Below are 25,248 nucleotides of genomic sequence, written 5' to 3'. Positions count from 1 at the left end.
GTCAGTATCACTTTCAAAATATTCTCCATTCCTTGCCTTGTCCAGAGTCCTTATTTATGTGATAGTGTCCACCTCTGACAGTATTCCTGTTCTAATTGTTTTTACCATGACAATGGGCATGGAGGCAAAATCAGGCTCTATTAGCCTGTAATTGCACATGGAGATTACTTGCACATGTTCCATCTGCGGCAAGATTTAATTCACTGAGAACTTACTCTGTGTTAGAAGTAACTTCATCAAACTGAATTACAGCAAAATACATACACCTTGCTATGCATCCGCAAAGAATTAATTAGACACAGTATTCCACATACTAGGGGGGTAAAGTACTTGGTATATTGTGCTATATCAGAGACAGCAATTTTAGCAGTTCTGCCCCCAACACACATGGTGCCTTTCTGATCATTGCCCATAATTTACAATGATATAATCATGTGGCACAATCTGGTTAGGTAGGCTTTAATACATAAATATGTCTAATTTGTATATAAGGGGAAACAAGTGTTTTTTGTTATACATCGGGCCGATTCACTAACTTCGAGTGAAGGATTCGAAGTAAAAAAACTTCTAATTTCGAAGTGTTTTTTGGGCTACTTTGACCATCGAATGGGCTACTTCGACCTTCGACTACGACTTCGACTTCGAATTGAAGGATTCGAACTAAAAATCGTTCGACTATTCGACCATTCGATAATCGAAGTACTGTCTCTTTAGAAAAAACTTCGACCCCTTAGTTCGCCATCTAAAACCTACCGAACTCAATGTAAGCCTATGGGGAAGGTCCCCATAGGCTTTCCTAAGTTTTTTTGATCCAAGGATATTCCTTCGATCATTGGATTAAAATCCTTTGAATCGAACGATTCGAAGGATTTAATCATTCTATCGAAGGAATAATCCTTCGATCGTACTATCTGCGCTAAATCCTTCGACTTCGATATTCAAAGTTGAAGGATTTTAATTCCCAGTCGAATATCGAGGGTTAATCAACCCTCGATATTCGACCCTTAGTGAATCGGCCCCATCATGTTGATCCAATTTTGTCTATACAGCGCAGCTAATTGGTCATATTATGCTTATAGTAATTGGTATTTATTGCTTTATTTATGGAATCTCATTCATATTTGTTCTGCATATTGTGTAAGTTGTGTAGTTAAAATCTGAAACCTGACCCAACATTTTAAAAGCAGCACAGTGTAGTGTGCTCTCACTTTTATATAGTTCTCACCAAAGGCATAAAACAATTATTTTCTAGCAGTCAAATATGCATCCTCAAAAACAAATAGTCCTGCTTAAGGTATGGCTGGAGAAAGTAAGCTCTTCACAACAGCCATCTCCTAGTTCCTGGAACTATCTGGATTTTTAATAGTTGTTGAGAAAACCACACCCAGTTATATTCTGTGAGGCTGGGAAAAACTTTTTCCATCTATGAGGAAATTCAAATGAGATATAAAAAAAAAATAAAAAAATATGCAGTTAATATGTAGAACATGTATATGCAGTACTCTGCAACATGTCTCATCAGAGAAATGTACCAAGAAAAGTTCAAAAGAATTTTTTAATCTTAATAAATTTTTCAGATTAGTCATCCTATAACCTTTAACTTTTAGGGACTTAAAGGCCTTCAGAATGAAATTAAACATATATTTAAAAAGAAAAAGATGTTCAGTAGTCCAACCCTATTTTTATAGATATATGTTTACTAAGTATGTATTGGGAAATTAAGCCATGAGGTGTATTTTAATAATTATTTACTGTACAGAGGGTTTGTACCATTGTAGACACGAACAATTGGTTTTTACAATAAACAAGAGTTTACAATAATAAAATACTAGTTTACAATAAGGAGGTTATTTATTAAAACTCGATTGACTCGACTCAAACTGGTTGAGTTATTGGGGGGGAAAACTCAAATTTTTGTGGGAAAAAAAACTAGAATTTTTCTAGATTTATTATACCCTGATGGTGCAAAAAGCAAGAATCCGAAAATCCGCAATCTCAAACCTGTCGAGGTCATGTATAAGTCAATGGCAGATGTCCCTATCCCAATTTGAAGATATCGTGGTTAGCGCTGGGGTTAGCCCAAATAATCCAAAACATTTCTGTTTTTTGGGCAATAACCAGAAAAAATTGAGTGTTTTCGAGAGAAAAGTAAATTTTTTCTAGTTATTTTAATGATAGATAAGGTAAAACCATGGATGGGATTTTTGTCAAGCTGTTTTTATTAAAAAAAAATAGTTAAATCGGATTTTAGTAAATAACCCCCTAAAGGATTTGCAATAAAATGTTAAGCAACAAAGCAATAAATAAAAGTATTTACAAATCAAAAGTCAATAAAGCAAACATCAAGTTCATTCTGTTTTAACTCTGAAGCAAATGGATTTTCTATTTGTTCACCAAAAAATATTATATAAAAAGTGTTGCAAACTCAACTTGCTGTTTTAGTGTAACCTGGCAGCATTAGTATTGTCCCAAATATTCATAATTATGGAGACATATGGCCAAGTTTAAACGTTAAAAAAAAAAAGTATTGGTGCAAAAGAAAAGCCATAAATTGAAGGGAGCTTTTTGCTTTCCAGATGTCAATTCTCACCTTTATCTGTAAACACCTTTAAAATTTGACAGATCAGCACACTTTGGATTATGCCAACGCTATTCTAAGATACGTCTTGTTTTTTATTTTAAAACAATAAATAAAACATAAATAACACATTTCAGAATTAATGTTAGATATTTCTAATCTTGGCCCCTTTACACAATCTATTAAAACCACCTGAAATATAATTTATTGGCAGTTTAAACAGTCATTTATTGTTGGCTTGCTTTAAGGGATTTTATTGAAATGTATGCAATTTCTTTAACACAAAAAATATCCTGATAATTAAAAAGATGGAAAAGAATGCAATTAATTACAGCATAGTTTGCAGCACTTTGCTTATCACATTGTCCTTACAACGATATATATCTACATTAGTTAAAAGCATGGATTGTGTTCTGTCCTTGAGACAGAGATCAGACACTCTTGCCAACACCTAAAATGTTTCATTTTCAAATAATAAATTGATTCTGGAGATGGGAGGAAAAAAATATAAACTAAACTAGCAGCAATTTAACAGAAAGGTCCCTTTTTAATATATTTTTTTAAAAATTCACATTTTATGGGAACTTTTCAGTTGCACAGTATTTTAAAACAGCAGTAAATCTATAAACAAAGCTAAAACAAAAAAGTATGTAGTATTTTCCTAAATTCTACACTTGTTTACTCAGCAGGACATACAGTACCACTTACAGTACTTCTTACATCTTGCCATTATCTAACCAATAGAAATTATTGAGCAGATTTAACATCAATATTACAGTTTAATCATACAACAAAGACAAAATGCTACTGGTAAGGTATTAGAACATAACATGTTTAATACCAACAGAGACAATCATATGAACAAATATCCAAGAAATGCATGAACACAGATCAGGGAGGATTCTTCTTGGAAGATCATTTATCATTATTTGGGCTACTGGTCCCGGTGAGGTGTTGCAAAACTTTAATAAACAGTTTTGGTTTTGAGAATCCATGTTTCTTTACTACATCTGCTAGTATGCATTAACTCTTGAACATTGGTATGTATTAATTCCCAGTATGTATTAAGCACTGATAATATATTGAAGTGCTCTTGAAGATAGTGGTCCTGCAAACATTTCTGTAAACTGTAGTTGAGCACCACTTGGAATGGCATTGCAGGTACAAAATTTGCTTGAGATTGTCACCCACAGTAACAAATTTGCATTTTCTAGTTTAACTAGACCTGGTTGCCGCTCACATGCTACTACTATGCAGCCCTGGTATTTGGCTAAACCAAACCATACAATATACATATACATTATTTTGCCCAGTTTGCAAGAGGGAACAATTACTATATATTGACAATGGCTATGATTAAAAATTCTCAGGAAACCTCTATTCCTATTTTATGGCACCTAATGGGATACCATACACATCTGGACATTTTAGTCAGAATTTCCCATTAAATCTTATTTGATTAATTTACATAAGCAAATCAGATTTCACATCATTCTCTCAAATAACCTCACAAAATCTCCTGCATTCATTAAGACTTTTTCTATCAAAACTGTTTAAATTAAGGATTCAGTGGTTGTGTAGAGTTAGGAAGAAGTTTTATTTTATGGTGTTGTTTAAGCAATCTACCCCTGATCTTATATAATAACATGTATGTTAGTAATAAGTCAGAACTGTTTGGTTAGTCTGAGATTTAGTAACAATTCAATGGCCATTTAAGTACTTATTCTGCATTAGGCAGTTTCTTAAATTATTTAGTTGACTTAACGTTACTTTAATGAGCTAGTAAATTAGTTATATGAATGTTTTACTATTGCTTTTTTTGGAATTTATTCCATTATTTTACCTACTTCTGAAGCGAATAGTTCTTTAGTTACAGTATTCCTCTTAGTATTTTTCCTATCAATAGTATTCAATGCTGAGTCGTGCTGGCAGTATTTCATTATGAATGAGCATTGTATATTATTGACATGCAGACACTGGACACACTTTTTTTTTTGTTCAATTGTGTGGTCTGTTTGAACTTTTCTTGCTGTTTCCACTAAAGAAGGTTTCTGCAAAGCACCCCCACTAAAGACTATTATACTACTCTAAAACAGGAGTTTGCATCTACAAAAGAATGCCACTGTAGACATTTAAAGAAATTGACTATATCACATTCCCATTACATGAAACAAATTTATATATTTAAGTAACATAACATTTCAGAGAAATTAAATAGCAAAATTATTTTCAGACAAATTATTTAGTAAAATTGCATTTTTTTTATAAAGGTCAAAGGGACATTAATGCAAAACTAATGCAAAGGAGAGGGGTATTTTTTATGGCTGACTCTGCACCACACAGAGGGGATTTAATTTTAGCATTGTAAAGGCAGCAAGGGATGTCCTGGTCATACTGTAGTTACAATTTAATACCAACACTAAAGAGGAGTACAATTAGGACCCTTACCTGTACACTTCTACAAAGGACTGCAGTGCAACTGCACCACTACACAGGGTTACTAGAGAGAAAATACAGTAACCTACAGTAAGCACCAGGAACTCTAGTCTAATGTAAAAAATGAACCTTTATTGAAAAGGTTAAAACTACTTGCAAGGCAATACATTGAGGTATTTGAAAATACAGTAGCTCCCAACCATTATTCCACTTCCACCAAACTTTACAGTCAACATTATGCATTCAGCCAGACAGTGTTATTTGCCAAAACCAAACGTTTGTGTCAGATGTAGAAATGACATTTATCACTCCAGAGGGCATTTTTTTCACCGCTTCAAAGGCCAAGGTGGTGACCTTAACATCACTCCAATCAACATTTATGTTTATTTGCGTCTGATCACCTATAAAAACCCCATGTTCCCTATGATTCTTTCTTTGGTAGTTTTTGAGTGCTGAAATTGAGGACGTCATTGAGGACATTATTTATTACAGGCCAGGGAAAGAGTGTGTCTCCTTTGCCCATTCAGCAATCACTTTTTCCCTGGTCAGGATACAGTCTGCATTCCATGGCAGATAAAAAAATGAAATATCTGATATAAACTACAGTTTAGGTGCTCTAGGCCAGGTAGGACCATGGTGATGATGATAAGACCACAACCCTGTTGTGGCTTGCAACCTAACTTATGCATGGCAAATCCATTTTACACATTGGGGCACATGATCTTACCTGCAATTAGTCCCCGCCATACTTTTCACAACTACGTTAGTTGTTACTTTGTGACAAATATGCGTATTCATCGGAATACCAAATTACGTCTCAGCAAAATAAGATTGGTGTACTTTCATCAGTGATGATTTGTTGATGCATAAATTTGAATTATTTGAAGAAGAATTTTCATTAGCATTACTTCCTTCCTAGCAAAACTTTATTAACTTACTTATGCTTATGTCAGTTTAAATTGAGTAGGTATATAAAGGTCATACTGTATGCATGTATTCATTTGTTGTATTATTTTGCCAGTTAGAACTTGATTTTGATGAAAGGGAATTAAAGTTTTCACATTTTGATAAATTAGTGGATTTACGATTGCTCGTCTGAGTGAACATTCACCTAGCAAAATGCAGTGACAAGGTAGTCCTTCAGTGACCCTAGTGAAGTGTGACCTTTGTAATTTTGCTGCAAATTGTCTTTTTAGTGAAAATTTGTACAAAAAAACCCCACAATTTGCTCTTTAATACAGGTGCCCCCTTGTCTAGGAAGTGAGAAATGATCCGTTTTCTTTGCAGTGAGGGTCATAACCATAGAATTAGCAGAGCCTGAAGCCGCAGGGGTCCAAAAGTATAGAAGTACAGTAAGTGAGGAATGAGCAATTTTAATGTACATTGGGAAAACAGTACTGAGAACAACCAAGCACTGGATTCGATATAGTCATATGTGCTTCTACACAAATATAGAATGAAAAGAATAGCTAAATTCTTGGAAATCATATTGAGTTGCTTATTATTAAGAACTATACCTGCTGTGATTGATGTTAGAAGCAATTTTATCGATACACTTATTATTTGGACTTGTATAGGTGTTAAGTGAAACACATCGGGGCAAATTCACTAAGGCGCGAAGCGCCGAACGCTAGCGTTAATTCACTAGCGTTTGGCATTTTCGCTACTGCGAAAATTCACTAACGAACGCTGGTGTAGTTTCGCTAGTGTTACTTCGCAACCTTACGCCAGGCGAATTTTCGCTAGCGACGAAACTACGCAAATTCACTAACTTGCGCAGTGTACTGAACGCTACCTTTTACGCTAGACTTCCTTCGCCACCTCAGACCTGGCGAAGCGCAATAGAGTAGATAGGGATTGTTTGAAAAAAAGTCATTTTTTTTTCTAAGTCCCAAAAAACGCTGGCGTGTTTTCTACATGATGGCTGATAGGCTGAAAAAGATCGAAAAATTTTTGGGGCTCCCCTTCCTCCCCCCTACATTTCCTGACTCATGGCAACTTACCTAGACAGTGGGCACATGTGTAGGGCAAAATAAAATTTTTATTTGGTGATTTGAAGGTTTTCTAGGCATTTGTAGTGCAGATACGTGCATACGTTTGAATTTTGCGCCGTATGCAAATTAGCCTTCGCTAGCGTAACTTCGCTTTATATAGCGAATCAACGCTAGCGCAACTTCGCAAACTTACGCTACCCCTGTGCGCAACTTCGGATTTTAGTGAATTTGCGGAGCGCTGGCGAAAATTCGCCTGGCGAAGTGCGGCGAAGTTGCGCCTGGCGCAACTTCGATTCTTAGTGAATTTCCCCATCACTTTTTGGGTCTGAATCTGTTGATTCAAGTTGAAGCAATCAATTTGGATAAAATACAGTAAATCTTTTCCATACAATATATAGGTGGATGAGACCCTTCTCTGTTCTTTTGTCTGAGTATCTGCTCCTCTCTTCTCTTCCACTTTTCTTATTTTCTCTCCTCACATATCCTTTCCTTCCATCCTCTCCTCTTCTCACCTTCTCACTTCCCTTCCCCTCCTTTCCTTAATATTACACTAATGAAACTGATAATAGCTTAGCTGAGAACCCAATACACCTCAATCTTTGGATAACTGATAATTAAGTTACTATTCCATTTGATGCTATTTTTTATATGTATGTATTGAATTTTTTATTTGATTAGCTAGTCATTATGTGGGAACGCTTCTTTTCTTCCTGTATTTCAGGCACTGTACTTTTATAGACTTTCTGTGTGCTGCACTCTATTCAGGCTCAGATGTCTAAACCCTTTGTTCCCTCAGGATGTAACCTTGATTCTCCTATTGAATATTGTGTAGTGACTTCTTAAGTAAAAATGTCATCACAAATCCAAAGCATGTTACAGTTTAAATAAAGACATAATATGTCGGTAGCAATTAAAAGTTTAGAACAAAATGTGATTTGAATATTTTAGAAGTGCTATTGTCACGGTTGGCACCCTAAATCCAGAACCTATGCTAAGCACCCTGTTCTCAGCTCTTGCTTCTGCCTTGCTTCCGGATGCTGCCAGGTCTTATTAAGAGAGGTGCCAAGGGAAGGGTTCTGGATGAGCAAAGGGGCACGATGGTAAAGCAAAGTCTTTGGGCAGAAGGTCGCAGTACAAGGAGTAGACAAAAAGGCGTAGTCAATCAGGCTAGATTGAGGCAGACAGAGTAAGATGGTTCCCCTGCCCGCACTTCTACTTTGTGTTTTAACCAGGACTAATAAAGATTCTATGTTTTATACCAAGCTTGGTTTCCCCGGCATCCTGCTTCATTGGCGCCTCTGACACAACTAAGTTTCTTCCATATGAGGCAGACAGAGTACAAGAGGAGTCAGACAGGCAAGGGTCAAACCAGGAGATCAATCAGATGGGATACGAATACAGAAGAGTCGGTTTCCAGGCAGGGTCAGGATTCCAAAAGTCAGGATAGTCTTAAAACAGGCAGGTAATCAGATATCAGGAAACAGAAGCTTAATTGCACAGAAGCACCAGTAACTCACCAGGAGAAAACCTATAACAGGCAATGAATTACACACAAAAAATCCCTTTTATAGTAATCTTTATAGGTCCCTGGTAAGGCCTCACCTGGAGTATGCAGTGCAGTTTTGGACTCCAGTCCGTAAGAGGGATTTAAATGAGCTGAAAAGAGTGCAGAGACATGCAACTAAACTGGTTAGAAGGATGGAAGACTTAAATTATGAGGGTAGACTGTCAAGGTTGGAGTTGTATTCTCTGGAAAAAAGGTGATTGCGAGGGGACATGATTACACGTTACAATACATTAGAGGACATTAAAGACAAATAGCAGGGGACCTTTTTACCCATAAAGAGAGACCACCCCTTCAGACTAGAAGAAAAGAACTTTCATTTGAAGCAACGTAGGGGGTTCTTCACAGTGAGGACAGTGAGGTTGTGGAATGCACTGCCGGGTGATGTTGTGATGGCTGATACAGTTAATGCCTTTAAGAAAGGCTTGGACAGACAGAATATCAAAGGCCATTGTGATACTAAACTCTATAGTTAGTATAGGTATGGGTATATATCATTTATGTGAAAGTAGGGAGGGGTGTGTGTATGGATGCTGGGTTTTCATATGGAGGGATTGAACTTGATGGACTTTGTCTTTTTTCAACCCGATTTAAATATGTAACTATGTAACTACAACACTCAGGTTAGGTTATAGCACTTAAGTATAGGTGGACACTTAAAGACAGGGCCAGCACATAACAGGGTTGCATCACAGCTGTTGTTAATTCATTCTTCAGGCTTTACTGCAGATCTGCTTTTACATTTCTCAACTATACGGAAGTGCAAAGAGTGCATTTTGGCACAAGTATCCTTAATAAAAGTGGTGAGTACTGTGCTATATATCTGGTTTCTAGAGAGCTTAGGTACAGTAAAGTTCTAGATTGATTTAATTTAATTGATTTGATTTAAGAATCTACAACACTGATGTCCTTTCAGCAAGACTTAAAGGAATGTCAACCCAAAAAAAATATTTGCTTAATAAAAGAAAACATAATTCTAAACAACTTTGCAGTATACATTCATTAATTTTTATTTTTTTTTGGTTTTTAAGTTATATGTACATGTATTTTTATTGAAAGCAGTGTTTGTTCCTTTCTATTCTCTGCCCTGGTGGCTCTGACTTTTTAAAACACTTAAAACATTGTTTAAAAAGTGGAGTTAAGCAAATGCTGCTTTCAATAGAAAATTGTTTTTTATAAATAACTTTAAAAGCACTGAAAAATGTTAATAGATGTATATTGAAAAGTTACTTAGAATTCTATTTTCTTTTTTCAGGCAACATTTTATTTTGGGGTTGCCTTTTCTTTAATTCTTGATTACATGTATGGAGTTGAACTTCGCCAACAAACCTGTGCTTGAGCAATACAGTTTGCACATGCTTTAGAAGGCTGTGTAAAGACATGAGGCCAGTTCCCCACTGAAAGCCATTCATACTGGTAATAAGAGTGATTTGAGGTGAAGTTTAAGTGATTTGAATGACTATTTAAAATATATATACTGTTTCTTAGATGAAATGTATCAAGCACAGGTCCAAAACATTTCTTTTTAAATTCTCTATTCCTTGATAGAATGCTAAATATGATAAAGAGAATTATGTTGAGTCGGGATGTTTGAATTATCTCAATAAAAATGTAATGAGTCACATATTATTTGTAAAAACATCTTGAATGTGATGTTTTGAGCACTTGTCACATTTTGCTGCTTGCTGCTTGTATTTTCCCAGGAAAATATAAAGTGAGGTTTGGAAGGACAAGACATCCTGAACACCACTAATAACTAAAAATGTGTGGTGTTAAAAGTGTTTGATTACAGTGAACAATTAAACCAGTCCTCATTTCTTAAGGGTCTTTTCTTGAGAATATATTAACATAGGTTGTTAAAGATAGTAGATAAAGAAATCATTATAGAGTTTTAGACAGACGGATCACCTAATAATGCAATCACAGGTCCTGTTCCAGATCCAGATCCACCATACCTTAAGTCTACTAAAAAGCATTTCATCATTAAATAAACCCAATAGGATTGCTTGCCAGCACTAATGATTAATTATATCTTAGTTGGGATCAAGTACAAGGCACTGTTTTATTAATAAGGAAAAAAAGGAAACCAAATTTAAATTATTTAATTAAAATAGAGTCAATGGGATATTACGGTCATTTCGAGTTTTCTAGATCACAGGTTGCCAGATAACAAATCCCATACCTGTATCACAATAAACTAGGGTGTCCTAGTGAACCACAAATAATGAACATAATGAACCACAAACTCAAAAAGGTCTAAAAACCTCTGATCTACAGGTTAATACTATTTTCTGTGGACTTTTGGAGATTTTCTGCAAAGAGCTGCGTTTTGCTCAGTGCCAAGCAACGTATGTTAACAGTTATATTGGCATTACAAACACTGCATCTTATTTTGAGTCAAAAGAAACCTGCACAGTGCAAAAGTATCACTCCATTGACAGAAATCACACCTTATGTTTTATCAAAGCAGGCAGTGGAAATACACTTTTTCTGATTAATTTGAAAGTCAGTAACACCTGGAAAGCTCTTTTATCAAAGTAAAAGGAGTCACATTGCAGCTACTCAATTTGTGACATTTCTGCTGCATATATTATCGAAAAAACAGCTGCAGCAAATTTAGAAAGCGCTGTAGGTCACCTACCTTTCCCTGATTTGTTTCATTTTTTAGACGCAGAAGGAAAATGGCACGAATAACCTTTGCATGAGTACATTTAACTTGATGCATGACCCCACTAATTTTTACAGCAGGGACTAAAGATAGTTAGGAACAAAACAGTAAGAGCTGAATTAGTAACATTTCAGGTCCGGTGGCTAAAGACAGCGACAGCTCCACATACTTTGTAATGTAAAGGCAGATAAACAATGTTTAATAATGGCTATTTATCTGTTCAGTTCTGCATTTTGCTTTTGTCCCTTTATTGTTCTGGAACAGATAAAAGACAGAGCTGTCTTTTTCAACTTACAGGGCAACAGAGAGGCTTTTAAGTTCTGTCACTGAAACATCAAAGATTCAGGGCAAAGTGATATTGTTTTTTTATTAACACTCCTTCTATGCTTACTTAGAGGCACGAATGAAGAATTCATAGAATCTAAAATACAGTGTGGGGACTTTTAGTATTTGGAAAAAAAGAGGTCATCTATGAATGCACCCACAAGTGCAGATGTTCTAAGATAGCTGCAGTAGAGCAGGAATATTGAGGTAACTCATTAGGTACTTGCATGCAAACATGCACCTGCACTTCCTCATAATTGCAAATGTATCCAGTCTTTCTCATCTGATGACTGGTATGTAGCTGTGCTTATTGATGCTAAGGAACACTGGAGCTGCCACCAACATGGACTTGATGGTAATTCAAGGGTTTCCCCTGTTGGTTTTGTCCATGGGCTTACTTGTACATCAGATTCTTGCTATTTTGATGCCAATACTATCACTAATTCAATTTCAAACCATTAAGATAAAATACTCTGAAAAGACCCTGCTTCAAGATTTTACAATCTTTACAAAATGGAGACTTAGTTACAAGTTGTTGGTGACCTATGTGGTATTATATGTCTTTGTAAATATTGACAGTATTTGTCAGTTAGTGTACCAGTTTGCATTGTACAGTGTAGGGATGACAAGGGGTGAGGGGCTGAAATATAAAATTTAAACTGTGATGTTGGATGAAGTGGTAAGTTATAAGTAAGCACTAAAAGTCTGAGGCACAGGAAAGAGAGGTCCAGAGAGTTGGTGGTGTATGAGGTCTCCAGATGAGAGCAGGAAGAAGTGATGAGGATAAGGACGAGATAGAACAATGGTTATATGTGGGAGTATACTTTGTAATTGGGGAGCTTATGTTAGGAGCTGCAGCAGTATTCATTATGAACCTGAGTAAAAAATGTGAGCCACATTTACTATGCTAGACACAAATACAAGGTACAATACCATGTGGTACTTGGTGCAAATTAAGATGTACATATACAAAGCTTTTGAGCAGTGTCTTAAATCGATGTGCCTGTTGCTCCTATGTAAATGAGGCTAGGTCTAAAGTTCTGGAATCCCTTTGCTTCAAATCTATTATTAAGCACAAATACTGAATCCATATTCACATTGCTCAAATTTGTAGTGTGTACAATTTAGGGCAGATTGCTATTTTTGGGATTTGGCCAAACCCCAAATCTTTCAGGAATTATTCATCGGAATCTGAGCCCTACTTTGCATATGCAATTTAGAGAACAGAAAGGGGGGATAAAAAAAATGTTCCCCTTAATTACATGATGTGAAGTCATGTGACATGTGACTGCTGTGCCATGCCTGGTTTTCCAGTTTTTGCAAATGGAGGTGAAATGTGCATTGCCCACAAATATTTCAAAATATTTCTCAAATTACATTGGTGTTGGCCACTGTGCATGGTTGTTGTTATGTGTATATATATTGATGGTAATTTTGCCATTCTAAATTTGAAATTTGCAAATGCTATTTAGCAAACATTTCGGCTAAAAAATATGTGACATAATTGGAACGTAGAGTGGGCGCACTTAAGTATACACAATTTGTGATTAAGCCATACTTAAAAGATCTAAAGGACAATTGCAAAATTAAATTCACCAATCTTATTTAGCTTGGAAATATAAACATGAACAGGGATGTTCACTGTGTGAGTTATTACACGCTGCACAAAGTTTATGAACGAGCTCCAGTATATTTTATAGAAATATCCTTATCCCCTATTTCCCCCTTTCAAAATATGTTTAATATATACACACCTATATATATATATATATATATATATATATATATATATATATATATATATATATATATATATATATATATATATATATATATATATATATATATATATATATATGGTGTGGCTTGGCTAGGATATACAAGGATTTTTTTATTATAAAATGTTGCAACAGACCTAATTCATGTCCTTTAATATATACAGTCACTCACTGTATCCTGCAGCCCTTAATATCCTCCTATATGCGTGTGTCTTAAACTGTATTGCACCTGTACTTTGTATTTATTTTGTATCTGTATTTATTATTGTAGTTCATATGTATTATTGTAATGACCCCACAGCTTGTTCTATTTATTTTTTTACAATTTATTGTTCTGCTGTACAGTGCTTCATACATAAGCAACGATATACAATATAAAAGTATACATACATACATACATACAATGCTTCCCAGTGTTCATTTAAATATAAGCTGTTATAAAACAGCTCAGGATTTGTTTCCTTAGCTTTGCTGAGTTTCCTTATTACTCTACATTAATTCTGTTAAGGGTTCAATATCCTGCAGTGATATAAACAGTTTTAGGGAAGTGCTGTGCTTGTGGTGATCTATAAAGATACATTAGGGGACATCTATGAAATAAACACAATGGAGAAAGTATATTGTATTGAGAAGAGTTCATGTAGGTTCTGTGGAGTGATTGCAACTGACAACACCTACATTTAGATAAAGCAGGCAATTTATTGAAGCAGAAGCTAAGGAACTCCCCTCCAGTGACTCAGCAGTGATTCCAATATAGCCAGACATTTTCAAGTCCAGGCAAAAGTCCCCTGGCTAACTCTCAGCAAGATCTTTATGTATGAATATAAAAAGTGGATGTCCAGCCTGCATATTATATATGGGAAAATAAAGCATTATGTAGTTTGTTACATCCTGTATTAGTAAGAGTAGTCAGGGCGACCTTTAAGGTCTAGTTCTATCAATCAGTGAATCACTTATTTTTCCTACATATATAAATGCAATTAATTAATGCCCAGACTGACTCCTGCACTTCTAGAAGTAATAGAACCCCACTCTGAAAATGATAGGTGCAGCTTGTACACAATTTGTGTCAATAGTAAAGTGCCATCACATGGTTTTGACATATCAGATGCAATTGCCGCAGAAGCAACTAAGAATGCTGCAGTTATTGGGTACAATGCTGCATCATACTAAAGGTACAATGCTAAAACATGTCAGTTTGAGTTCAAAATAAGTAATGGGCGAATCTGTCACAATTTTTGACACAACTGAAATTTTTATACGCATGACTATTTTGTCCAAATGCATTGAAGTCAATGGGAATCAGAATAATTTTGATGTGAGTACATTTTTATATGTGCATCAATTTTGACGTGCAACAATTATTTTTAGTCGCAGCAGATTTTTCACCAGCGATTTTTCAACGCAGTTTTGTGAAAACATTAGCCGGCAGCGAAACACAAAAAAAGATCCCTGCGAATCCAAGCCTGCTGAATTTATTCGCCCATCGCTATTCAAAATTACTGCACCCTGCACTGTCATTTGAAGATAGAATTGTCTTTAAAGATCAGTGGTATATCAGCCATAAAGCACGAAGGAACTGCTGCTTTTTGAGTTAAAAATGTGATTACTTTTATTTCATATGAAAGCATGAAGTTAAAGGGTGTATATGTATATATATATATATATATATATATATATATATATATATATATATATATATATATATATATATATATATATATATATATATATATATATTCATTCAGTATATATACCTTGGAAGGTAGCACTGAGTAGATCTTTAGCTCCCCACTCTTGCACAAGTAATCAGCATACAACCTTTTTTATTTTATCTTATATTTTTAATCAAATATTTCTACTTATCAACAACACACTAAAATCAATGTTCAGAGGTGTACAGTATGACATGGAGATTTATTTTACTTTTCCGCTAATGCTTATGATTGCATTATATTTAATTCCAGAGCCTGCTGACAGACCTCCGGTTCTTTTGATTGCAAACTCTGAAACAATTGAAGTGCTGGATATTAATGGGGGTAAAGCACCCACCAGGAGCTCAATGAATGCAAATGGAATTCACACATTGGGTTTTATTTATGAAGAAAATAAAGTCTGCTGGATTGAAACCAAAAAGCCTTCAAATCAACTGAAATGTTACAATATAATGAAAACGGGGACATTTACAGATGAACAGATAATACAACTTTCCCAGTACCTAAATAGTAAGTATTCTAAAGGATCCGGTGGGGTATATGTTTCATTATTGTATGCATTGTATGTACCAGTATGTACTGTATATGTTTGTTTTTTTTGCATAGCAATTCTATGTATTTGTTATTTTTGTATGTTCAGCTCTGTATAGTTTTTCAACATTGTAATAGTAAAGGAGTGCAATGAATAAAAAGATAAAATAAAAAAAATAATACATATATATATATATATATATATATACAGGATAGATAGATAGATAGATAGATATAAAAACACAGGTCCGAAGACCAAACGCCAAGTAGAAAGTTGTACAAAAATATTTTTCTGCAATATTACATATCCTTTTGTAATCATTGCATTTTGTAGAAAGTGGTGAAAGCTTAAAAAAATCACTTCTGCAACAACAGACTTATTTACTGAGAATGTATGCCTGGAACATCAAGCTCAACAGGAAGGATCGTGCTGTCATTGTCTATAACCCATACACTTCATCTGTATGCTAAATAACAGCTGTTTGATATCTTGGGCTATGCATTTAACATGACAGTTCCTTCACTGATGATAAACTTACAATTGTGCTTATCTGTATACTTGCCTTAAACCTTTGTCAGTCCAAATTACTAAGTGTTCTTGAGTTGATTGAAGTATGTCTTTCTATCTGTCAACACAGTGAAATTCCTGCCTATAAACTAAAAATACACTTTCTGTTATTCTTAATGAGTTCACATTTTGTATACATTTTGCAAATACAAACCTTTTAATAGCAACCTGTAAGATTAGATATTTCAAAGACAAAAACATTGCAACCTTGTGTGTCTGTAAATTTAATAGAGCTTACCATTAAATATATTTTGGGGGAAAAAAATAGAACAGCAAATAAGCAAAAAATAATAAATATGTAATTGTGTGCATGAGCAAAGATCAACAATACATCCAGGGCTCACCAATCAAAAACAGATGGAGAATGAGATATGCTGGGAGTGAGACTCATTAACTTAAAAGTGATCCAGCACCACCCATGATTCCTTGAACTTCAATGGTATCAATGTGTCAATGCACATGGGGCAATTGGTCATCCCTAATTTTCAGTAGAAAGATGCCAATGACTTTCTGTATGGTCATCCAGAATGCTGGGGACCTGGAGGTTTCCTAATAAGGGATAACATATTTTATGTCTACTAGAAAATCATTTAAACATTAGATAAACCCAATAGGATTGCCACCAATAAGCATTATATCTTAGGGTCAATTACTAGGTACTGTTTTATTGTTCCACAGAAAAAGAAAATCACTTTTTAAAAATGGACAACGGATCCAATACCTGTATATTTTTTAGAAAGCCAAATAAAATGCCCCTCTTTCACTAAACTAAAACAAATGATACATTCTGAGAAATATTTATTTAACCTTGTTAAGTAAAGCCTTCTCGTCATTGAAAACCTACAAAAAAAGTTCAGGTTCTACAAGCCATGCAAACATAATAAATATTTATGAAAGCTACTCAATATTCTTTCACTGAAGAAAAAGATGTACTTTTAGCTAATTGCTTAGAATAAAGCATCTGTTAACATTCATAACTCAAAATAATCAAAAAATAATCTGAATGATCTGAATAACCTTTAAATAAATATATAGGAACTCAAGGTAGGTACAGCATCCATGGCCAGAGTGAACATTATGATGAGAGGGTAAAAAAAGACTATACCGTGTTTTCTCTAGGGAAAGCAATTAGAAATAGCAAAGCATAGCAGGATTAAGTGGCCATGTCATATTATCCTCAATAGTGCCTTTAATTTAACTGTCTGCATGGTTGATGTTAACTGCAGATTATGCATTTATTTTAAGATCAACAGTAGAAGACCTTCTCGTTCTTAAAAAAAAAAAGAACTCCATTTTGATTTATTATCAAAGAAAATTTATGAGACACATATTTAGAATACGTTGTTAAGAAAAGATTGTAATCGTTGTGTACTGGCATAAATCTCCTTTTATTGTTCCATTTCAATGGCAGGCTAAAGGGACACCATTATAAATTTATAATCATTTGGCAACAAGCTTGATATTCACTTACATAGAAATTAGAAATGTAATGGCTCTTTTTGTTTGTGTTTTGCATTAGCCCTGGCAGAAAAACATGCCTGTATTTGGTATGCTTTATCTTCATCAGGGCCAGAACTAGGGGTAGGCAGAAGAGGCACCTGCCTAGGGTGCAATGAAAAGGGGGCGCTGGGCAGGTATCTGTCCTGCCTGTTCGCTGATCTCCTCTGCCTTCCTCCCCTCCGGCGCACTTTCCTGCTCAACTCTGATACTCCCTCCTGCCTCCCTTTCCAACGGTGCTCTGTGCATCCGTGTGCATACTTAGTTTTGGGGGTATGCGTGCACAGTGCATGGGGGGGGAGCAGGGTGGCAGGCCGGGTCTCCTAGGACGCCCGGTCCGCTTGGCCCGGTACTGATCTTCTTGACACCTTGGGAAGTGAATGCAGTGAAGTGAATACTTTTCTATGACAACTACTCTTCAATTAAAAGGACATCTTTGGAAGAAGAGGTTCACTAGCCTGGAGTTTGAAGAAAGCAACTTGTATCACAGGGGTTACAACTTGTTAGGCAATCCCCAGTGATTATATTCACCTATTTCAAACCTTTCTTTATCCTTCTATCTAATATGAGATGGGTTAAAATGTAAATAGAGCAGGCAGGATTTTTAATTGAAGGATGATTTTGCATCAATTGGGCTACTAGCCCTAGAGGACTCAAATCCAGCTCTGTGGTTGTTGGCCTACAGCTTTAACCCTTGGTTTGATGGAAAATGCTAGACATTGTGACATTTAGGTGAACAACACTGCTGTCTAAGATATTGGATTCATTATCAGGAAACCTGTTATGCAGACAACTCTGTATTGTTAGAAGTCCATCTCCCATAGACTCCATTTTAATCAAATAATTCAAAATAGTTTAAATTATTGTATTTTTCTCTTCTCTTTTCTAATAAAACAGAACCGTGTACTTGATTCCAATTAAGATGTAACTAATTCTTATTGGAAGCAAAACAACCCTGTTGGGTTTATTTAATGTTTAACTGATTTTAGTAGAGTAGTATGGTGATCCAAATTACAGAAAGACCCTTTATCCAGAAAACCCCAAATCAGTTGCTGGTCCTAAAGGATTTAGAATGGTTTGCTCTTAATAAACAGTATCTATGGTTAGTAGAATAACAGCCCTAGTATACTTATATATACTTATAGTATATTATATGCTAAAGCAGTGCTGCCCAACTTATTATGATGATTATTATTAATGATTTTCATATATCGAAGTCTATGGAGCCTCTGAGCAGACAGGGGCCATAAATATCCTTCAATAATTACCCTCAATAATTTGTTGTAACAAGCTGGAAGTTGTAGACCAGGGAGATTAGGATGATACAACAAGTCTTTGGATGGTTTGAAAGTCCTTTACAGCAATACTGTTAATGCAGGAGAAGCCCCCTGTTTTTTCTGCCTTGAAATCCCTGAAGGCATTAAGCACATTTAAGTAATTAATGAATTCATTAATTAAATGCACACTGTGCTGTGTAATATCAACAAGGATAACACTGCATGGTAATTTCTATATATTGGTTTACAGCCTGGTGACTAATGTAGTGTTGATAGTAGGGATACTCACTGGAAAATGCACTTGCATCTATAAAAGTTTAGGTGGTCTGATTTGGAGATCTAGAGGACTGGTGGGTTCTATTCAATGTTTATGTAGTTATCTTATTAAACATACCAGAGGACCCCAATATTCAATGATTACCCTTGTCCTCCCTATAAACTCTGTCCTGCCTTACATAACATGCATACTAAAACAGCCCAAACTGGACATTTAAGCAAACATTTTTATGGAAGAAAGTCAGATTTTTCTTATTGATATTACAGTTTGGGTTTAATAGTCTAAGCCATTATATTACCATATATCCTCTAACAATACACCTGAATAATAAAGCCACAATGAGGCAAACATTGCCACAATGAGGCCAAAAAAAGAGACATTTCAAGTTCAGTGTCTTAGCTACAAAACCCCTCCTTTCCTTGGAAACAGAGAATACACATTCCCCAGATCATTACAAATAAATTAAATAGTAATTGTTTACCGTGATTGTGTATGTCAAGCCTGTGTCTTATGAGAACCAATATTTGCAAGAAGAGATGAGTTAACTAACCATAATTCAATTTGCAATTTGATTTAGATTTGAAAAATTGTAAAATCTCAAAGAAAATCAATTTTCATTTAATCTCCTCCTGAACCAAGACTCAGCTGGATTCAATTGATCATCTCTTATTTTCTACAGGATTCTATAGTCTTCTGGACAAAAAAACACAATGTTACCATTCTATAGATTTGTATAATTTCCTCTTTTTATTAAGTGTATCATATGCTTCAGTTTGTGAATTGTTACAATGGAGAAATGCCATTTTCAGCAGTGTGCTTCCCTTTGTGTTTTGGCAGATGTGCACCAAATGGCAGTAGACTGGCTCACAGGAAATTACTACTTTGTGGATGATGGAAATGACAGAATTTTTGTATGCAATCACAATGGAACAGTCTGTATTACACTAATAGATCTGGATCTCCATAACCCAAAAGCCATTGCTGTTGATGCTCCAGCTGGGTAAGACCAATTTCCAGTTCTACATTTGAAAACTTGCATTTTTATGAAAATACCCTTGTTTCAGACAGTTAATAAACCATTTTATTCTCTACAGTATTTAAGATTATGATGGGAGAGAAAAAAGGCAGTTATAGATGTATCAAGTTGCCATCTGTGAAATGAATGTACACCATGCATGGTGCCAGATAAATATATATATATATATATCTCCAGGGACACAACCTCACTTGTGACTGTGTTTAATTCTAGAGCACTTATGTCATTAGACAGGGATGGGACACAGCTGGCTAGGAATATGGTCATTCTTTATTCAAATATGTGTTGCTTTGTGGAGAAAAGAATATTTCACACACCTATGTTTTATAAATCAATACACGCTAACAATGTATTTTAATAGTCAGATTTGATAAAAACATAGAAGATGAGGGAGACAATCACGAGAGAGTGAAAAGGAAATAGGTAAGGCATGTCTGAGAGACAGAGATAGTAATGGAGAGAGATTAAGTAAGATAGATAGTGCCATCCTGAAGTTACATTATGGGAGAGTCATATAGACAGGTTATACAGGGAATAATATACCCCATATGATAAATGATAAGGATATTAGACGTCACAGAAGAGGCCTGTGACAATAATTTTTTTTACACAGGTCAAAGAACTCTAAGTTGATTTTTGTATTCTAAAATATTATAGCATGGGGTATGATATGCCTTATAATATATAAGTTTCAGAATCATGGGCACCAGTTACACTACTTAGCACCAATTATAACTTACAATATCACTAAGCACCATTAACACAGTAACTTACAGGATATTTAGGGCTCTAGCGTATTATATATTAAGTATAATCACTATTATCCAGCAGTAAACAGCTTTGTATAATATCAAATAGGATATGATGGACTAAAAGTGTTCTAAGAAGGTTAATTATAGGAGGGAGAATTACTGTACCAGACAAGGGTGTCCCCTGTCACACCTTCTATTTGCACTAGCCATCGAGCCACTGGCAGTAAACCTAAGACAAACACTTGGGAATACAATTGTTGCAGAAGGAGCCGCTACTCTCACGGTTCCGGTTCTCAAGATTCCATTTCTTGGGCATTATAGTCACCCACCACCAGAAGAGTAATCACTACTCCTATTAAAGTTTGGGTGAAGCTACAAACCAAAGCAGATACTTTCTGTCTTAAGCTCAGGCAAAACATCTTTATGGAGAAACTCTAACTTGTCACATACTGTATGAAACACCTAGCAGATTTCCAGTTCTGGCCACTCCTATGAATCAGACACCACGACAACCTACTAGTTTAGGGCTGTTTTGCTTCCCTGTAACAATAAAAAAACAATCTTACCTGCCAAGACTGTTTTGCTACTTTCAGTTGAGGCATGCATTTTATGCTCTGTTTCGATTCTATCAACTCACACTAATGCTGCTGGCATGGGAAGTCAGACTTTGGGATCTGGATCAAGCTACAGTGTACTCTATTATCTCAGCTATATACAGTAGCATAATCCAGTCCTCCCAGCCTGTTGGTGGTTGTCAATTTTCCCCTCATTAGATGATGACCAATGGGAAGTGGCTATGGACAACTTATACCCCTTCTTAATATCACTAAGACGATCCATCTTAAGATGATCCACCAAATCTACGTTACAACCCTTAGGCTTAAAGTCGTGGGATGATTAGAAGGAGCCAAATGTATAAAATGTCTGGAGGAGTCTAGGTTTCTTCCTTTAATTTGGAAGTGCCCTAGAGTAGCAACATATAGAAGTAATTAGCTATATTAACAAATGTCTATCCCTCCCTGGAATAAGATCTCCCAAAACCTGCTTACTAGGTTTAATAGACAAATTGGTACCCCTACAAAAATCTAGAACACTACTATGCTCCATCGCGCTCTATGCAAAAAGTTAGTAACTATGAAATGGATGAGCCTCAATTGTTCTACACTCAAATAGTGGGTTGACTTATGCTACATTGCCACTAATCAAATTGACCTACAATGCTCTGGGAACACTGTGAAATTTGAGAAAATATGGGAACCATGGCTGCATGCCAACCCTCAAGTGTCTTTACTAGACAACTAAACTCTAAGTATAATTTGTATACACCATGATACTCTGTTGTCATTGCCTCCCTCTGTGATATGACAGTCACTGATGATATGTAAACAATTGTATCCAGTTTTCTTGCAAGTGCCAAGCTTGATTATTTTATTTTTTTTAAAAACGCAAAATAAAACCTATAAAAAGGGTAATTACCGTATATGATGGTCCAGGTAACTTCTAAGTGGGTCTGTTATTACTACCCCATAGTTTTGCTTTATTTTGAGTGTTCATTCTTAAGTTAGCACTTAATCAGACTCCATATGCCTCCTAATAGATCATCAGGCTGGGCCTTTAGGTGAGGCCCATAAACATTTCACACAAATGTGTACCCTATGAAGAGGTGAGCATGACCTGTAGGCAAATAGAAAGACACAATTCCCAGAGAGAACTATTCCTGCAGGATCCCCTCTCTCACAGTGCACTCTATGGATAGTGAAGAGTGGAATACTATGGGGCTGATTACTGAAACTCAAATTAATCAAATTTTTTATGAAAACAAATCCGACCAAACTCCCTGGTTTAGTAACTGCCATGTAAATACAAAGGGGGACATCTATTTACACAGTGATGTCTTTGTAACTGAGACCAATTGTTTGCTGCATATCACAACTCTGCATAAGATTGTATTGTAATAAATAAAAGGAAAAATATTTACAGATGAAACAGCTTGTCATCCATATGTAGACTTTAGTCACTCTTTACTTAGTTTGATTGATAATAAAATGGCTCATCACAATGGGTTTAATGCTGACAAGAACAGCTTGCATCTCCAACTTTACATGGGAAGTCGTATCCATAATCCTTGAATGAAGCCATATTCATGAATCTAACAGATGGCAGAATTGATTCAGTATGACGGCCATCATTTTTCAAAATATACCAGTGAAGTTACCATGTCTTTGGCTTAGTCAACATTATTTGCCATTATGAAAAGCCATATGTAAAAGGAGCTTTTTTTCACTGTAGCATTATGAGGAGGATTCTTTGGTCATGCATACAATATGACATGCTTTTAAATCAAGTTTGGGAAATCTACCACCTTCCAGGTATTGTAGCGCTATATTGTTCATGATTGGTAGGTACTGAGTGATGTACTTCACATTAATCTGGGGGTGTTGCAGGTTGCCTTTCCAAAATTGAAATGCTTAAATATCTAAATGTTTTAAGGTAATATGGTAAGTAATATGGCCAAGTTTCCAACTTTTTGTTCTATTGTTTGTGAAATTAATCTTTTTTTCTCTGTGACATTGAAACAAAAATCTCACTTTTCTCACTGCTGCTTCTCACCAAAAAAATGATTTTGGTTTTCTAGGAATGTAACTTCCTTTAAGAGTTGCTTGATCAATTTGTTCATTCTTGAAAATCTCTGTAATGCTTTTTTGGAAACTTCACATTCCCTAATGTAATAAGCACAAGAAACTTCAGCACCAGTAGTACATAATGATGGGTAGAATGCTACTCTGTACTCTCTGTGCAGATAATAACATAGTGATGTTTTGGAAACAATACCCCAAGAGGTCCCAGGACATAGTCTACAGGAAAATATATTAGTTTAACTTGTACTTCCCATTGTCAGCGATTTCACAGAATGATCCCATATGCCCCCTCTAACAAATCTGTCAGTGTGAACTAAAATGGAATCTATTACTTGACAGTATGTTCTTTAACATGTCCCTGGGAATATTTAAAATTTAATTGGTAATGATATAAAGATAACATACTATATTATAAAAATGTTTTTCTGAATACTCAGCATAAATGGTACTTTATTAGGACATACAATAATGTGTTTTTCTCCCCTGTATGTGCTGCTAATAAACAATTACAATTAGGACTCACCCAGCTGTGGTGTAACCCTACATGTATTTACAAGTTTTTGGGTGCCTGTATCACTTGTACAAATGTAAAAAGGCACTGCCTTTACTTCCCTTAAAGAGATATTGACACCAGAAAGTAAACCTTTTTTACATCTATCATACTATTGCCTTTGCATGCTACTTGGAATTTTACCATATAGTATTGGCCTGATGCTTTTCCATTACCTGTCTGACTCCCTGTGTTGAACTATGAGGGGGCTGCCATATTTGTGCAGCAGGAGTCCATTAGCGTTAGAAAATTTTACTGAAAAGCTGAGATGGGACAATCAAGTTGGCAAAACAGTCAGGTTTGGGAAATTCAACTACCAATTACTTACAAAAACAAACCTCTCAGCAATAAATGATCAACATGACCTATAAGTAACTTTTAATATACATTCTTATTTTAAAAAAGTAGTTTTTTAATGTCAGTACCACTTTAACCTGACCTGGTGATGTACAACTCTCAGTATAGCATTAATAGTGACCTTGAGCAATTATAAAACTAAAGTGCTTTACTGACAAACACAGTGGTACTAAATAAATAATATTAGTACACATTTCTGCATATTTCATTCTGCACCACCTAAACTTTCAAACAATAATCACCTAAACATGATCTTTAATTTATTTTGAATCACTACTTTTGATTTGCAATATGGAAAGTGCAGACAGAGAAGTGTGGCTTGTTGATGTTAGCTATAGCTAAATGCATTAATGAACTGTGTTCGCTTTAATGCATACTGTAATCAATTAGTCATATGGCAACATTCAGTAAAGGACAAATATACGTAGCTCATCTTTTTATGGAGTATAGTAAAAGGAGACCATAAAAAATAACCTTGCAATGTATGATTCACTAGATCCATACATTGCAAAGGTGGCCAAGATTGCAAGCTCTATGGGAAACATGTTGATTTTAATTAGCAAGTTATGATTATGATTTTCTTCTTGTAATTGGATGCTTTCTATGTGCTTGCTAAAGGAAAACTAAATCCAACCATAAAGCTATAATACACATGTAATCTGAATGTTGTGATTAAGGCCATTACTGCATTGAGAGAACTAAATACA

The 25,248-nt window shown here is 35.3% G+C and overlaps 1 protein-coding gene across 1 annotated transcript in view; it reads left to right on the top strand.

The window, feature by feature from the left end:
* Positions 1-25,248, top strand: part of LOC108701836 (low-density lipoprotein receptor-related protein 1B) — a 676,036-nt gene that overhangs the window by 218,738 nt on the left and 432,050 nt on the right. The window contains exons 6-7 of the mRNA XM_041576281.1: positions 15,310-15,567; positions 20,045-20,207. Of these exons, the coding sequence (XP_041432215.1) occupies positions 15,310-15,567; positions 20,045-20,207 (421 nt within the window). The remainder of the gene's footprint in view (positions 1-15,309; positions 15,568-20,044; positions 20,208-25,248) is intronic.

The sequence above is a fragment of the Xenopus laevis genome, chromosome 9_10L (genome assembly GCF_017654675.1).
Source record: "Xenopus laevis strain J_2021 chromosome 9_10L, Xenopus_laevis_v10.1, whole genome shotgun sequence".
In the NCBI taxonomy this organism is placed as follows: Eukaryota; Metazoa; Chordata; class Amphibia; order Anura; family Pipidae; genus Xenopus; species Xenopus laevis.
The sequence above is the reverse complement of the archived record's forward strand: the minus strand, read 5'-3'. Positions and strand labels throughout refer to the sequence as shown.